Source organism: Triticum aestivum, chromosome 5B, assembly GCF_018294505.1.
Source record: "Triticum aestivum cultivar Chinese Spring chromosome 5B, IWGSC CS RefSeq v2.1, whole genome shotgun sequence".
NCBI classification, from domain to species: Eukaryota; Viridiplantae; Streptophyta; class Magnoliopsida; order Poales; family Poaceae; genus Triticum; species Triticum aestivum.
The window spans coordinates 591573831-591592199 of NC_057807.1; the positions used below are offsets into that span (position 1 = coordinate 591573831).

Here is an 18369-nt window from a genome sequence, read left to right on the forward strand (position 1 = left end):
CCCCCTGGCCTCACGAACCGGGACCAATGCCCCCATGGGTCCCGGTTTGTGACTGAACTGGGACTAATGGGCTTATGTGGCCCGAACGAAAGCCCTGTTTTCTACTAGTGTACTTAAGGCGTTACTCCGTTCTTTATGAACTTAATACTCTAGGTGCATGCTGGATAGCGGTCGATGTGTGGGGTAATAGTAGTAGATGCAGGCAGGAGTCGGTCTCCTTGACACGGACGTGATGCCTATATTCATAATCATTGCCTTGGATATCTTCATCACTTTGCACCTTTTTATCAATTGCTCGACAGTAATTTGTTCACCAACCGTATTATTTTCCTTCAAGAGAGAAGCCTCTAGTGAAACCTATGGCCCTCCGGGTCTATTTTCCATCATATATTTTCAGATCTATAAACCAAAAAACCCAAAAATACCTTGCTGCAATTTATTTACTTTCATTTTGTTTTATGTTTTAGTAATCTTTTATATCTATCTCTATCAAATCTCAGCTTTGCAAGTAACCGTGAAGGGATTGACAACCCCTTTATCGCGTTGGGTGCAAGTGTTTGACTGTTTGTGCAGGTGAATAGATTGGAGACTTGCTTGTATCTCCTACTTAATTGATACCTTGGTTCTTAACTGAGGGAAATACTTCTTGCTACTTTGCTGCATCACCCTTTCCTCTTCAAGGGAAAAACCAACACAAGCTCAAGAAGTAGCACATGACTTCTCCCACGGCCTCAAGAACAAGGACAACTACTCACAAATAATATTCATGCTCAAGATCAGAGGGATATTAAATAGCATAATGGATCTAAACAAATAATCTTCCACCAAATAAACCATCTAACATCAACTACAAGATGTAATCAACACTACTAGTCACCCACAAGTACCAATCTGAGGTTTTGATACAAAGTTTGAACACAAAGAGATGACCTAGGGTTTGAGATGAGATGGTGTTGTTTAAGATGTTGATGAAGATTGGCCTCCCAAAGATGAGAGGGTTGTTGGTGATATGATGGCTTTGATTCCCCCCTCCAGGAGGGAATTTCCCCCGACGGAATCGCTCCACCGGAGGGTAAAAGTGCTCCTGCCCTAGTTCCGCCTCGATACGGCTGTATTCCGTCCCAAAAGTCCTCTCCTGGTTTTTTCTAGGTTAAAAGACCTTATGTACCAGAAGATGGGCACCAGAGGTGGGCCCACTACCCACCAGGGTGCGCCTGGAGGGGGTGGCGCACCCTGGTGCCTAGTGGGCACCTGGGTGGCCCCCTCTGCTATTTCTTCTCTCCAATATTTATTATATATTCCAAAATAATTCTCCGTGAAATTTCAGCTCATTTGGAGATGTGCAGAATATGTATCTTTGACATAGCTTTTTCAGGTCCGGAATTCCAGTTGTCAATATTCTCCCTCTCTGTGTAAACCTTGCATATTATGAGAGAGAAGTCATTAGAATTACTCCAAAAAGTGTTAAATGCATAAGAACACTATCTCATCTCAAACATGATGCAAAATGGACGTACCATTACCCTTCGTGGGTTGAAGTCTCCATCAACGTGGATGTACGATAGCACCACCTACCAAACCATGCCAAAAATTCTCCGTCTCTCCATTGCGTTTGCACACTCTAATCTCATCCCTTTACATTCTTGCAAATTGCATGCTTTACTCTTTCCACTTCCTATACTCTTGTCATGCTTGCTGGAGATGTATTGTGTGCCCTTTAACATGTGCTAGACTCAACCTTAACTTGAAGAAACTAAAAACTGTGATTTTTACTTGTTAAGGGTCTACCCCCCCCCCTCTAGACCCCTCTTCTCGATCCTTTCAGGAGTGCCTGCCAATGCCCACTGGCTTCATAGAGCACATGACCACCGTCCAACCAGAGGTCGTGCTGATGATGAACATCGACTGCGCCTGGAAAATCACATTCCGATCCATCAACGAAGGGCTCGCCCTTGATAAAGGGTGCCCCTCTTCGTCATAGATCATCACCTGAAGATCGGGCACCTCGTGACCTTCAAGGTGGTGACGGGCAGCATCTTCAAGGTGATCGTCTTCGACAACAATGACATAGAGGTGATGGCCAAGTGCAAGCCGCACGAGGAGGCGTTTGCACTGGACCGAAAGGGCGTTCTCTTTGATGTTGCGTGTTAGTTTACTTTTGCGTTCAATTGTTAATCTATTGCATTTAAGACTGTCATGTATGACTATGGTTTAACCACGTATGACTATGATGCACCTATGGTAATATTCTCCATACAAGACTATGTGTGTGTTGACAACTCACCACTCGAACAAGAGGTTACGAGACCACATGTCTTGTATGTTACCAAACAACAACACTTTGTATCTACGTAGAACATGCCTGCAACCAAACACCATTTTAGGTGTTTCTGCTCATCCCGCTGCTAAGAGATGGAGAGATGGCGAGGGCGCAGGTGGCTGGGCTATTTGGGAAGAAGAGGAGAAGGCAACTCCGGTGGTGCTAGGTCCGTCCGCCGGAGGCAAGAAGGGTAGCGGCGGCCGTGTGAATCGGGAACATGGCGACGACGATGTGGCTCAAGAACATGGCGGCGGTGTGGACAGGACCCCAAACCCTATCGAGCGACAACATTATGTGTTGTGCGGGGAAAGGGAGGCCCATTTTGAGGTTTCTGTACATAGGGGCTAGCCCCATTAATTGAAATATTCATGATAAATTGTCCCAACAGATTAATGGTGAAGATATGGCCTAATCTTAGCGGTCACCCCCGAGTAGCAATTAATTGGCCGATAAATCGCTGAGTCAGCCGATTTTTGAACATCGGTTCTATATGGACGGAGGTCTATACTCTCGCAAAGCCCCCTGATTTGCCTTTGTTTTGTGGAGAAACTGACGCAGACGGCGTTGGTTGTCTTGCAGCATCCAGACACGTTGGCGCGGACGTTTGCGGTCGTTTCAAGGATCCGCTTTAAAGACACCCTCATACTCTAGAAACTCGTATGCTCTGGCATGGAAGAAGCATCATCTCCCTAACCTTTCACCAAATCGACATTTCCTAGCATATTAAGACATAGAACAACAATCATGACAACATGCTCCACAACTCCGTGGAACTAGAACTTGCCCACCAAAACAGAACCTATTCGGCATGATCAATACTACTCCCTCGGTAAAGAAATGTAAGAGCGTTTAGATCAACGCTCTTATATTTCTTTACCGGGGAGTACATAACTTTCATTCGTTCGTTTATTCCACAGCAAATTCAGTCCGACACACACACAATGAGACAAGGTGATGGAACTAGAACTTGGTAGGCATATTGGCGCAGACCCTCTCGACCGAGGGGCTGGCCATGAGGTCCTCCCACCAGGCCTTCACCCTGGGGTACTCGTCGAAGAGGGCCGCGTACGGGGTGGCCATGAAGTAGAAGGTGAAGGGGAAGTGGTTGAGGTCCGCGAAGCTGAAGGAGTCCCCGGCCAGGTACCTGCTCCTGGACAGGCGCTCCTCGTACGTCCCCAGCACACCCCGCAGCCTCTTCAGGCTCTCGTCGACGACCTTCTGGTCCGTCTTGGCGCCGCGCATGACGGGGAAGATGATGCACTCGAACACCACCGGCGAGATGGCCGGGTGGTACTGCTGGGCCTCCACCTCCATCCACATGTCCACCATCGCCGCCTCCTCGGCGCCGCCGTTCTCTCCCAGCAGGTCCGGCGAGCCCGGCGCCCTGTACTTGCGGAGGATGTACCTCGCGATCGCGCGGGACTCTGGTGGCACACAATCGATCGAGCAGGTGAGACAGGATGATGGAATTCATGGAATGATGATGTGGATGGGCTAAGGAAGAGACTCACCGAACAGGACGAGGTCGCCGTCTTGGAACGCGGGGATCTTCCCGAATGGCTGCAAGGAACCCGACCACGATCATCATCGGCGGCAATGAGAAGTACTGCATGAAATAAAGAGATGACCGGCCGAGAGAGAAGCTGGCCACGTACGTCTCGCTGGGCGTGCTCGGGGGTGTTGTGCTCGCCGGCGAGGAAGTCGACGGGCACCAGCTCGTACTCGGCGCCCACCTCCTCCAGGCAGAGCAGCACCCGCGCCACGTTCGTCGACGTGCCCGAACACCTTCACCGGCGAACACATCTTTTGCCGTGAATGTGATGGATGCTCCACAGATCTGTTATTGGAACAGGGCTCTGCTTTGCTCTGCTCTGCAGCTACCTAGTAGTGTGGACAGCCCATGGAAATTGCCCTGCATTTATGCAGCTGAGAACACAGGAGCACAACGTCCACCCCTCAAATTTATATATATATATATTATTTTTTTTTGGGACCGTTGCTCATAGAAAACCAAGGGTGGGTAGTGGTTGTGTAGGAAAAATGTACTCCCTCCGTTTCGAATTACTTGTCGCACATATAGATGTATCTAGATGTATTTTAGTTCTAGATAGATCCATTTCAGCGACAAATAATTTGAAACGGAGGGAGTATGCATTGACGCTGACTTCACTAGGGCGTCCCGGTCATACTTTGTACTTATGCGATAACAACTTCATTTCATTGAAGCCAGCTTGTAACGAGAATGGGGTTTTGACTCTCGGCCTCTATGAAGGCCTTATCTTTTTTGAAAAATTCAAAATTCAAAAAATTTGGTTTCAAAAAAATCTGAATTTTTTTGTACAAGTAAACAATGATGTGAGGCGTATGCATGTAAAATTCCAGGATGGAATACGTTGAAATGCGACCTGTAAGAAAAAAGACTTATGGTCTGGTAGGATAGACTTATGGTCTGGTAGGATTGTGTTAAAAAGCCCCAGATTTGTCTTTTTTGCACATCCCTCGTTTCAACGTATTTCGTCCTCAAAATTTACACACTTGTACACTATGCCTTCAACTATCCTTGTGTTTTTTCAGAATTTTTTGAAATGTAAAAATATGAATTTTCAAGAATTTTGTATTTTGCATTTGGAGGCCTCCATGGAACTCGGCCTCTAAAAGCAATTTCTGGCTTGTAACGGCCTACAAGCGTCGCAGGTGAAGCAAAATACGCAAAACCACCACATTTGAAGCTAGGTTAACACGTACTACGATCCATGATTAAAACAATGCAAAACCATCACTTTTGGAGCTCGTATGTAACACGTTGCACTGGTTCGGCGTTTTGCTCGGTTTAATAGCAATTTTGACTAGTTGGGCCTACCTTGGCTAAAACAGCCGGCGCCGGGCAACAATCGATAGGGCGTTTGCATGTGTGGTTAACAGGGCATCCTCTTTTCTCTTACATTTTCCATTTATATAGTCGCTTCTCCCCACTCTCTCCCGCCATCGCCGTCGCCCTGAATTGACCACCATCGGTGGCGCCACCGCATTGGTCTCATTGGGAGATAGGGCTGACTCTTTCGAAGGATTTGACAGTGATTCTTTGTGTAGCGATGTGAGTTGCTCTGTTTCAATTGCTAGGGTTAGGTAGGGTTCATCTGGGGATATTTTCTATTTCAGCTACGTTCAATCTTTTTTTTTTCATTCATATGTCATCCGTTAGGTCCTCAAAAGCATTTATGACTCAGGATTATTGCGGCCGAGCGATGGATTTACCTGTCTATTGCCATCGCCGAGCCCCTTGTGAGCAATATGTAGCTTTTGAAGAAGATGACATACGCTTTTGGGTTGTGCAGGTCAGGTTAGTGATGTGTTAGATAATTGATTTGTTATTCCAACCACTAATATAGTAATTAAGACTATTAGTTGTGCATGTGTTCATTGTGAAGGCACTAGGTAGTTAAGGCTAGAAGGCTAGTTGGTTTCTTTCTAAGCTTGTCAAAAATCTTCAAGGTTAGTTGGCAAAGTAGTTAGTTGTCAAGTTTTGGCATCAAACCAAGCAGCCTCATGATCCAAAGGTAATAATATGGTCTTTCCCATTTTTAACTAAAAAAGGACTTCTACATGTAAAATTGTTCCACATAATGTTAGGTAATACTCCCTCCGCTTTTATTTACTTTGCATATTAGAGTTGACTGAAGTCAAACTTCAAAAAGTTTAACCAAGTTTATAGGAAAGAATATAAATATTTACGATAACAAATCTATATGATGCGAAAGTACGTTCAATAATGAATCTAATGGTATTGATATGTTATTGTACATGTTAATATTTTTGTCTATAAACTTTGTCAAAGTTTATAAAGCTTGACTTTGACCAAAACTAATATGTGGAGTAAATAAAATGGAGGGAGTAGTAGTTAAGCACAAAAAATATTCACAAGAGAAAATTATATGTAAAAATCTTGACAGGTTAGTATTAGTGGATACATTTTCAATTCAATATGTTGCTAAACCATTTCAATAAGCATGTAAGGTTCCAAATTTTTCATAGGTGCCACCCTTTCATCCATGACTTTTTGGAGAAGGCTTAAAGAGCATGGAGAAGACAAATAGGTCTGAATTTATGTATTGTGTCACTGTTAGCCCCTTTTTGAACAAGTGTAATGGTACCAAAATTAATTCTACTAAGCACATCATGACATCGTCTTCACCTTTAATAAAAGGACAACAAGTTTGAAAAAATTCAATGGAAAATCCAACCACACCTCCAGCCCTATTTGTTTTCATCACACTCTTAATTTCGTCTTCACTAAAGAATCTACTAAGTTCCCTGGTGTTCTCCTCAAATATTTTTGCATGGACAACCCAAACATAACCTTCAGCAGGACCAAACAAGTTTTTGTAAAACTCAGTAGCATGATTAGCAAATGAGCAGTTGATGTATATTCAGGGAAAAAATGCAATGTTTCCTTTTTTAGCAATCACGTGAAAGCAGCTAGTGTTGTTGTCCCCCTTAAGCATCCCGTCTTCACTTAATCTCCTATGCCAGTATTGCTCTTCTTCCAAAGATTCACATAGAGAGCTTTGAATACGACGACTCCTAGCCATATTAGCTCATCTGTTAGATCTACCATGTCCTTTAGTATTTGGCCTCTTAGATTTCTCTCCCGTCCTTCCAAATACTTGCTTTCTTCAATTTCTTCTGCATCACATCTAAACAAGATAAGTTCATTTCAGATTCTTTCCACCTATTTTAAAAAAATCTTCTCTTAAAAGCCAGCTATGTTCAAATCTAAAGGATTTGTGCTTAACTTCGTTTGTATCAACTATTAAAGTATTATGATCAATTACAATTCAGGTCAACTTACATAGAAGTTTCTAACTAGCCAGGCTAGCCTCCTATATCTCTGCTTACCAATGGAGCATTAACATTTCCAGGTTGTCGTTCACCCTCAAAATAGCCAAGAATTAAATTGTTTTCACAAAGAGCTGTTAGGGTTGGGCTTCTGTAAGGTCAGGTCACACATTCACCAATGTTGCTGCAGTGGTGTCAAGCATTTCCAGCTATTTGAACGAACCAGTACACACAGCTTCGTGAGAAACAAATGGCTCGGCCTTTCAAACATTGAACCAAATGACCGCATTGGGATTATAAATTCAGATGATCATAGGCAAGCGGGAGTAACCAAATTAAATTATTCACTTTGAAAGTTGGAATGATCAACATTCAACATTGGTTTCATTCGCCCCCTGTTAGAACATGTTATGTACAAAGCGGGAAACCTGTAAAATTTCCTATCAGCAACTATAGTATATAAACATGTAAAATGGGTGAAGTTTCACCAGGTAGACCTCATCCATTGTGTGAGGTGGTAAACATTTGTTATTCGGTATCATGCTAAAATTGTGCCCATATCTTGTTGCAACCTACACCTCAAAGGAGAACTTCGATTCCGCATCAACACAAACTAGTTCTACAGGCCAAGCACATCGAACTCATGGGGCATGTAATCTTCGCTCGGACGGTAATACTTGTTGGGAGAATACAACCCAAAGTCTGTAACTTGGCTGCAGTATAGGCACGCAAATCTCTCGACCTGTGGAATGTTGACACAAGCAAAAGTAGAATATATCAGTCGACTGCTAAAAATTACTGTCGTGTTTTTTTACAGGTACATCACCTGGTGAGCAAACCGAGAATTTTGGTACCCAGTCTTCATAAGCTGTCCCCACACCTTGTGAAACTGGACAGACACAAAATATTAACACAGTTATGATTTTTTTGCAGAGGATATTTTCTACGATTAAGCATATCACCTAAATTTTGTGAACTATGATACACAATGATGAATGTGATCACAAAGTTATGTAACTTGACAACTTACCTTCTGATGATGTTGCATCTGAGCATCTCGGAGAAGGCAGCGGATACCCTTCAGCTTTTGCTGCAATCAGAGAAAAAACTACCACGAGTTAAAAAGCAAGCCAGCTAGAAGTGGATACAGCATGAGTCATGGAGGGCTACCATATTGTTCACCAATCCTACGCTTTTTTCAGTTCAAATGGCACGGTAGATGAGTTAGATTCATGTGAAACAACTACTCCCTCCGATCCATATTACTAAACCAGCGTCAATTAATATGGATCGGAGGGAGTACTAATTTCTTCCAAATACCGACCAACCAACAAGACTAAAACATAACAAGAACTTACCAGTAGATTATCATGCTCAGATAACAACTTCCCCTTCTCATTCTCTGTAAGATCTTCAAATCTAGAAAACACAAAGAGGTTGGACATAATGATTTAGACATAAAATAAAAATAACCAAGCAGAACTGTTTTATGCACTATACACACTTTGACCATAATTTTTTTTTTTGCGCTAGGCAAGTGAACGCTTAACACTTAACTTCACATTAAAGTGTGCACAATGATTAGAAAGTTTGATCTTGACATATTAAGCCCATCACCTCATTAATGTCATTGTTGTGATTTTTGCATACCTTGCATGCAAAGGCACAAATATATGTGCGCCTTCTGAATTACTCTTGTGCCATGTTGTCTTCTTCAAAAAATAATGATTAAAGAGTAAATTGCATTTTGGAACAAGCCCTCCAGGGTGATGACCAGTTAAAGGTCACACATTTTGGAACAAGCTTGCATAAGTCATTTCAGACACCATCAACGTCGGCATTCTACTGCCGCTTGGAGACAGGAAGGTCAGCGCAAAATCCGCCATGACAGGCCACCCATTCCTCCTTGCTTACTAGCCCAAATGCTGCCGACCTAGAGCAACACTCCTGCAAGCGATGCCGGCAGCTTGCAACCTTCTTTCCTTTTTTACCTTCGACCTAAATGCTCCCTCCCTCTGGCTTTCTTGCTGAGTTTCGTCGGCTCTAATAGTCTAATCACAACCCCCGTTCCCAATCCCTTCTCTGTTTGATAAGTTAGCAAAACAAAGTTCAACAAACTTAGGTAATAGCAAGCAGAGTTTTTCACAAAGCATTTGACAGATCCTTGAAGCGCGTCGTTTTTCATCCTTAAGTGTGTGTGATGGCATTAGCATCTGACATAATCATTGAGCATTCCAAATGCCACCGCGCAGCCAAGAATGTACGTGATCATTGGTTGAGGAAGCAGAGATCAATATTGCGGTGGTAAAAAAGCTACAGAGGCAGGATCTGGACAACCCATTGGCCAAATGGAGACAGCACGGACATTGAATTGGAAAATGACCCATGCTGCAGCAACAAAATGAAGCATAAAAAAACCCATCTGTTTGAAACAAAAATTGGTTGGTCACATTCAACTTAAATTGAATTTCCTAAGCAAGGATTTTACCATTCAGCCTTTTGAAAGGCGATGCGGAATACAAATACTCTTGGAAAAGATTAAGATTCAGAGGAAGGGCCGAGGTAAATCAACTGTGCAAGAGCGTGAATGATAAATCTCTCGCGCTGCAAATGCAACTCAACTTGGAATGTGCTGCACCACTTGCTCTTTCACACTAATAAGAGTGGGGTTTAGCACAGTGACGACTCAAATGGGGAGGGGCAGTGGAGCACGACTCAAATGGGGAGGGGCAGTGGGGCACGACTCAAATGGGGAGGGGCTCTGCTAGAGGAGTAGGCTGTCGAAGAAGAGAAGAACATGAAGGTGGTTGCTGCTACTGAATGTGGCCTACTTTGTCTTAGAATTGCTTGTCTTGAGATCAACCACGGTGCCGCTCCAAGCACACAGCAGCCTCACCGCTGATTTCTTTAATCTCAGCGCTGGTGAGAAGTGGTCATTTGTTGTGGCAGTGATTCTGCTTCTGTGTTTGCTCTCAGGTATGTCTCCTACAGAGAGAAGTGATAAAAAATGAACAAAGATGCCATGGCTGTTGGCCCCAAAGGATCTAGCGATGGACAAACATTTCAAACACGCATACACAAATAGACGCACACACTTGAGAAAGACGACCAAAAAGCAAACATTGTTTCAACTCAACTTGGCTTGGTTTATTCATCAGTCATATGTATCTTTCATGAGGGTTCTAGATGCGAATGATTTAAATATGTGGACAAAAAACAAGCAAATAACTTCAATTAAGAAATATGTGGTCATTATGAAGTTACACACCAATTAACTTCAAGCACGCTCTAAGAAAATGTCCAATGCTTTCACACTAAAGCTTCAAGGGTACAACTTGACCATTCATACGAGGGCCAATTTGAATTATTCTAGGAGCATTTGAATGGTCAATTCAATACCCTAAGGAAAATTAGTGTGGAAGTATCGGAGAATTTCTTAAGAGTGTGCACAGAGTTAATGTGCATAAATTCTCAATGCTTCGTACTATTTGCCAAGTATTTGTTCACATATGTAAATTGATGGGCATTCTAAACCCCTATAACAGCTACATACAACCGATTTAGATAAGAACACAAGTTGAGTGAAAAAATTCTTGCTTGATCTTATCTTTCATAAAGGTGTGTGTGTCATGTTGTATTGTGTATTTGATATTTTTGTGCAACATTAGATCCATTGATGCTAACAGCCCTAGCATCTCCGTTCACTTGAGGCCACTTCTCTTTGCAAGACCCAAACTAGAGAGCATACGCAACAGCAGAAGCACTGCCGCAACAAGCGACCGATACTCACCAGAGAACAGATGAACAAATCAGCGGCGAAGCTGTTGCATGCTTGCAACGACACTGTGTTTCATCTCAAGACGGCCAACTATGAAACAAAGTAGTTCACATTCAGCAGCAGTATGCACCAGCATACATGTCCTGCAACTTGCACAACCATGAACTTCGCATCTGAAACATCATTACCATCCATGTTCTGACCTTCATTCCATGGACATGCAGGTTACATCAAGCACGTCTTTAAAAGGAAGGTTCCAAAGTACTCTCTTTGCATTCAATAAAGAATTATGACCCTACTGAACACTGTTTCACGATCATTAAATGTAGTCTCAAAAGTCCAAGCCTTAAACGAGTTTCCCTATTTGGTATTTGGTGTATGCACGTAATGAGTTACTTCCATTGATGATTTGATCCATATGCATAAAAATTGTAATGATTCACAAAATCATTCCTATAAATTTTGGTTCATCTATAGAAGTATTCAAGTAAACCCTTAAACGATGAATCAAGAACATATTAAATGTGAGTGACTCAAAAGGCAGAAAAGTACCAAAAGTGATCAACTTACTGAAGAGACCATTCAAGGCGATGGATCGTGTCTTCAACTGAATCGCGCTCCATTCTAAGGTGTCTAAGCTCCTGAGTAGGGTGACAAGCATAAAAAGAGCTATTAAGAAGATTGCCAACACACAGATTGACAACATGGAAGCTCAACAGAGAAAAAACAGATAAAGGGACAATAAACTCGAATGTTTTGGCAAATGAGATATTTATTTTGCATGTGCACCTTGCCTACATTTTCCCGTAATGATGTATTAACCAATGGAGAATATATATATTTTTAGAAAGAAGTTCATCGCCCTTTTGCTATGCTTTCCTAACATGAATACAGAAACAATCTGATTTGCCGCTCAATTTCTTCTCATAGTACTTGTGATGTGCAAGCACCCTCAGAACATTGTGCCTATGTGAGGGGAAACTTCTGAGTTTGCAAAGCTTTCAGGCCAGATATACCAACTACTCCCTCCGTTCCAAAATAGATGACCCAACTTTATACTAGTTTTAGTACAAAGTTGGGTCATCTATTTTGGAACGGAGGGAGTAAAATTCATCCCTAGGGTGTAATCATGAGTGAAGTTTCACTTCAACTAATACAAACAAACTCCTTGTTCTGACACGAACTTTATTAGACTATTCAAATCTCAGACAAAATCTCATAAGACCTTTTCCGGGTCAAGACTATAATCAATTTAACATGCAGGGCCAATAGTGCTGGCCGCAAATAACAAAGGTTTCAGTTCTAATAATCCTCACAAACTCCTTGTTTTGACACAAACCTTATTAGACTGTATTGAAATCTGAGAGACAAACACAGAAGGCCCTTTCCTGGTCAAGATTATAACCAATTTAACATGCAAATCTGAACAGTCACATGCAACTTGTGGTCATCAAAGTTTAGTTAAATTTACCACCATTAGAAAGCTGTTGTGCCACCAAGTTTTGCTGCAGTTCTAAAGGCAACAGTTCTGGTGCAACACTAAGCTCTCATGGAACCACAATGAAAATCTTACAGAATGCTATTTGCAAATCATGCAAAGTTAGGTCTGTTAAAGCTTGTGCCCAGTTATTATATGTTGCTAAAAGTCATTTTCAGGATTACTGAGTAATATATCTATACCTTTCGAGTAGACTTTGATTCTGATTGAAGCTTCACCTCTTGCTCCAGCTCAGGTATTACCAGCATAGTCCGCCAACCTTTTAAATAAACACAGCACATAATCACTGGAGAAATGGAAAGTGAAATGCGGAATCGACCACCAACCACAACTCAGAGGACATCCGTAACACAGGCCGACTTTTTAACTAAGCATTGCTATTCAAACTGAATTTGACACCATCAGCAGCATCGATGATGAGTGCAGAGAAAAATAATAAGGCACTTAGGACTCATTGGATGGTCCTGTGTAGTTACTTGAATTGATCAAGCATGCACGCTAATTGCCATGTGTATTTTTATCTATAAAATACAAGAACATCATTAAAGCTTCCGCACAATCAAAAGTACCAAATTGAATCAATTTAACAGCAGGTGGCGATTGCAAGTGTACTAACATTATAGATTGAATAACACATACCTAGAACTTTCTTGCTGCGGAGTATGTCCCCATATATGTGATCACCAACATAGAGGATCTATATGGTAAGATATTGCATTATTTGATTTGATTATTGGAATTCCAAGTAAACAGGAAATTCATTGCAATCAGCCACAAACAGAGAAATACAGCTAACATGTACCAAACCCACAACAGATTGTATAATAAGTACAGGAAGTTACCTGCGAACTAGAAGCAACAGAAAGTAGTCTGTGAAGATGACCAACATTGCCTCCCTGGAAAATAATTTCTTCGCTTATTAGAGCAAGATACATAGCGTAGCCATTACAAGTACATTCACAAAATGCTAATTGACCAGGTAGACATTTGCACTATTAGAAAGTAATAAGAGAGATTTTAGTATTCTACTTTTAGAGTTTTACACACATCCAGAATCAGGAAAACAAGTACCTGGTACACTTTGTGAATTGGTTTTGGCTGATGTTGACTTGATCTTGGGCTTCCAATCTACATAAAGAACACATATATTATAAAACATGGTTCATAGAAACGGGTAAGACATTAAAACCACTTTACTTTCCTGAAGATCAGCATTTAGAAGTTTCCCAGAATCAGGCTCAACTTCAAACAATCCTGTTCGATTATCATCATGAAAAAAGCTTGGCTTTGAACTGAAAAGTTCAGAAAGGATGGGCTTAGTTGAGAAGGCAGATAACTAAGCATAAATTTACAAAAATAAAATAAAATAAACAAGATATACCAACCTGCCTGTTATAACAACATCAAAATACTCAAGCCACTTGTGGTTGTGACTTGAGCTTACATCTGACATATATGGCCCACATAGGTAGTTCATGACAACATCAGTGTAGTCCCATAAACTGCATAAACAAGCTCATCTCCAGATAGTAAGAGACAGATGAAATGCGGCCAGACAAAAATGATCAAATTATTTCTTTTGTCCATCAAATAAACTGCCTCAGTTTGGGTGGACATCTATCAAACCTGAAATGATATAAGAGCATACCTGTTTGTCACCAAGAATGTGGAGCGTCCAGATTTTCTAAGCATTTGAAGCATCGGCACAATTGCCAAGTCTTCATTAATATACCTGGCAAGTTTGAACACACAAATCAGCTGTGCCAGTTAAAACCTAATTGTATAAATTCTTACATCATAAACAATGGGGGAAATATACGCAGGTCTATAGGCACGTGAACAAACAAAAAGAGAACCATACCAAATTATTGCAAAAAAGAAAGCAAAATGATGTCCACTCTTTGTTGTGCCTAGCACTATGATCTAGAATAACCACTACATGGTTGTTTAAGATTATACAGAACTACCTGCTAGGTTCCTTTGCAACCATTCGTTTTAAAGTTCCATCACGATGACACAGATCAACCGCAGACCTCACATCTCTATACATATGCGCATAGCTGTAACAACAAAATAATCCAAGGTAGCAAGTACATTAGCATATCAATACAAGTAAAATGGAAGACGCAGATCAGAATACATGGAATAAAATGTCTGTCCAATATTTTACGTATATAGGCAGAGGAACAGACGAAAATGAATAGACAAACATACGTGAAAGCATAATTTTCACCTATGCTTGCCAATATCCATACACATTTGGTACGTTGTAATCATTTTCAAATCATTTGTGAAAGAATCATAACTATATATGGATCTAATGACCATACTCAGTGCCTGAAGGTACTTTTGCAGGATTGTTGTCCATGAAATCAACAAGCTGAGCAAACAGATAGGCTTCACCCAGTGAGAAAAGTGTATCTATAAGGGCATAATCAGGTTCATCGAAGGAATCCCTTATCAATGTACTCCCATAAGCAGCAACTTTCTCTTCCTTTGACATCTCCCTAAATCCATGGTATGCAACTTTTACATACTTGTGCCGGTCCATCTGATATTGCACATCATAGTTAAAATGGCAGTTAAACTGATCACTGATTCAGAAAGTATAAACGTAAAATTAACCAACAGTAGCAAGTACAGTAAATAAGCAGTGGCAATTTAATTTATGCTAGGTCTATTTTGTGTTGTTGCTGTTAAGCTTCATGCACTAGCCAATGCAACCAAAGGTCCAAACTGATGGAAAGGGCTAGGAAATCGACATATACACTTCAACAGTTGCCTCCTATCATACAGAACTTTTGCATCAAGAGAGGATTGAATATTTTCAACATGATGGGAAGTGTTCAGTGAACAATTGGTGTTTTCAACGGTCAAGAAGTATGAATAGGGAACTACAACATGCAATCTTAAAGTGAAAACTAGATATAAAGTAAAAACAATAAGGTAGAAATTAGGTCGGCACTAGTATCATGCAAGCACAAACAAAAGGTTTCAGGCATCAATGTAGACATGGAACTTTGATTTTGTAAATAATATGACCCCTTTGTTGCTAAATACAAAAAATTGCTCCCTGTCCTCCCATGGGTTTCCTGCATCTTGTTCTCATTATTCTTTAATTTAGATCCTACACCCACTGCTTGCAAAAGGTTTTTAAGAGATCAGTCAAACATTCTTAAGTTTAACCAGCACTGTTTTTTTACCAACATTGGTTACATGAAATTTATATTACTAAATCTGATATGGAATATGTTTTTAGTGAATAATCATTTTTATTTGAAGCAATGTACTTTCATAGAAACTGATGGTCAAAGTTTCGCCTTGTAGATCATGTCAATATCCAAAACGATGTACATTTTTTATTAGACAGAGTAATGTTGTTTCTATGTGTCACAAGTTCATTTTCAGTCAACAAAGTGAAGTGAGTTCAAGCAAATACAGCGGACCTTCAAGATATTTCCTCTTTTCTTATCAAGAACTAGTCCTCTGACCATATACTTCCAGTCAAATTGCCATGTCAACAGCTGCAGAATGAAACAGAGTAAATCCAATTCAGAACAAAAACTTGCAAGCCAAGAGAGTATTAAGCCCACAAGTCTCAGCATCAAATTGCTAGTCCTAAGAAAAACTAAATGTCCTTCACAAAGAACTCCGCACTTCTGTAATAAACAGATATTCACTTGATAGTATGAACCTTTTGCTACTACATTAGTGCAGAAATTGGTGATCCTTCCTAAGATAAATAGCAGTAACTAGCACAAAATTCTTTGGTTCAGAGCAGCAACAAATTTCACGCATTTATACTACCGAACAAAATTCATGGTCCAAATCATGGACTATCCCAGGTGGGAATATTGCTCAAAAGTCGAAGCAGGTAAAGACATGATGTTGGTACTGTGTTAAATGCAACTATTAAGTTACTTTGAGGCAACCATGAAATCCTAGACACGACAACAGACCCCAAGTATCTATATCAAATCTGAAATCACATAAAATGGGAGAAGTAACTATTGACATCAACCTCCTCAGGGTAGTTGAGATCCTTCACGAGCTTCTCAATGGTGCCATGGTAAGCAAGGGCCTCAAATGTCTCAGGCTTGTACTGCGCAAGAGTGTAGTCCATATCAAATCCTACTGCGGTGATGTTCCTCATGTTGAGAGACCTGTTGCAGAATATCTGCTTCCCGATGGAAATGCTTCTCGGCTCCACCGACGGTGTTGACCAGATTGCCCCCGTTGAAGCTGGCTCCACAGCGCCGGTATCCATCCTTAGAGCACTGCAGCCTGATACGAGGTGAATAGAACAAAGTACGTCAGAGATATCACACTGTAATTCAGTGATAGAACTCCGTGTTTCAACCAGGAATTAACAAAGGTCGGTGAAACTGTGAAAGTCTAGTGATTGACCGATCAATGAACGTGGCATGACTACCATAACGACACGATCAGGAAACAGGATTTAAACTGCATAATTCAGACAAACTGAAACGAAGTCCAGAGTATATAAGTTAGCAGCTCAGAAAAAGGGCTGATCAGCCCATACATACGAATCTCAAAATCTCATCGTAAACAGATACGAACCACGAAATTCGTTAAGACGGGCACGAAAGCAGAGCAAAGCATACGCGATTATGCTTCAGCATTCGCCCATGGACCGGAAACCGAATTGGGTTGCCCCTCTACAGCCTAGCAGGACTGGCCTCGGATCAAAACCAACGTTCTCGTATTTAATTCAAGAGCGCCAAAATTAGAGAGGAACGGCCAACGCAGGCATCGCTAAAATTAAGCGTGCCGCCGCGAAACCGACACACACACCAAAAACGCCCCGAATCAAACGAATGCTCGTCAGAAGCGCGCACCTCTGGGGCCCGAGGCCGAAGCGGCGGGGGAGGAGCACGAGGCGGGTGACGACGACGAGGAGGAGGAGGAGGCGAAGAAGAGGAGGAGCGGAGGCGAGAGGGGCGCGAGGCGTAGCGCGGCGGCGAGCGGCCTCCTGGAGAGCATGTCGCTGGGCCTTAAATAGGCGAGCGGGGGTGGTGCGGGTGAGGGGGATGACGGGACGCTGTTGGGGGAGAATAAATGGCGTGGGGGGAATCCGAGGGGGTGGGAGCACCGCCGCGCGGCGGCGCCATCTCACCGGAGGGCGGGCATTGGGCGGCGGGACAAGTGGCGCGGGGGATCGGGTGCGGTGCGGTGCGGATTCGGATGCCGCGTGCGTTGGAAGCCAGCAGCGACCGCGGGCGACGGAGGGAGGCGGGGGAGCGAGTTCCGGGCCGGGGCGAAGGGAGGTGGGGGCTGGGCTGGGGGCCGCGGGGCAATAATGAGGTCGGTTCGGTTCGTTCGTGGGTGAGAGAATAACGGAACGGGTGGTGCGGCTCCGCTTCCGCCTCCTGGATGGGATTTTCCTCCGGCCACACGCGCGCTCGCCCGCCGGCCGCCGCTCATGCGCGCACGAGCCGGATTTCGTCGTGCTTATCGACACGTGGATAACTTGGATATTTTTTTGGCAACTGCATAACAAAGTTCATTGGAATTTTTGAACCGCACTCGATGTGAACGTCTTCTTCCACTAAACAAATATCGTCGCAAAGCCTGAAATGAATCCATAAAAATACGAGCACCTGTGTCAAATCTTCAGAACTTAACCATCTAAGACAGACTCAGTTCGCAAATTCTTCAGAGCTTTAAATGTAGAAGTGTAGGTTATTCTTTCAGTGTGAGACGGTTGTCTTAAAGCCCTACAGCTTCGATTCTGTTTTCGGTAGGTGTTGTGTGAATGTGTGCGTCTATGGTGTAATCGTTGTTGTTTTTAAACAAAATATAGGGAAACGTGAAACAAGATATACCAAAATGTAAGAACTTTGGTAACCAATAAATGTCAGATTTTTTTAAGAACCCAGCGAACGCCTTAGGAGTTAGGACCGTTAGATCCCGACT

General features: G+C 42.3%; 1 protein-coding gene and 1 pseudogene across 2 annotated transcripts; both read right to left on the minus strand.

Moving 5' to 3' along the window:
- Nucleotides 1-3202: 3202 nt before the first annotated feature.
- On the minus strand, nt 3203-4123 carry LOC123115066 (glutathione S-transferase 1-like; annotated as a pseudogene).
- A 3360-nt stretch (nt 4124-7483) lies between these two features.
- On the minus strand, nt 7484-17717 carry LOC123113467 (5'-nucleotidase domain-containing protein 4). Of its 2 annotated transcripts, XM_044534701.1 has the most exons (17): nt 17292-17713; nt 16454-16716; nt 15879-15956; nt 14763-14983; nt 14400-14492; nt 14081-14164; nt 13818-13934; nt 13634-13724; nt 13504-13560; nt 13275-13328; nt 13072-13129; nt 12615-12691; nt 11505-11575; nt 8515-8575; nt 8187-8246; nt 7983-8045; nt 7484-7898 (listed from the first exon to the last, which is right to left on the minus strand). In XM_044534701.1, the coding sequence occupies exons 1-17, from the start codon at nt 17434-17436 to the stop codon at nt 7776-7778; spliced, it is 1716 nt and encodes a 571-aa protein (XP_044390636.1). In that variant the 5' UTR covers nt 17437-17713; the 3' UTR covers nt 7484-7775. The 2 variants fall into 2 exon arrangements, 1 of the variants encoding a protein (XP_044390636.1); XR_006456035.1 differs by lacking the exons at nt 7484-7898; nt 7983-8045; nt 8187-8246 and adding an exon at nt 9988-10141 and having other exon boundaries at nt 17292-17717.
- Between the last annotated feature and the right edge of the window lie 652 nt (nt 17718-18369).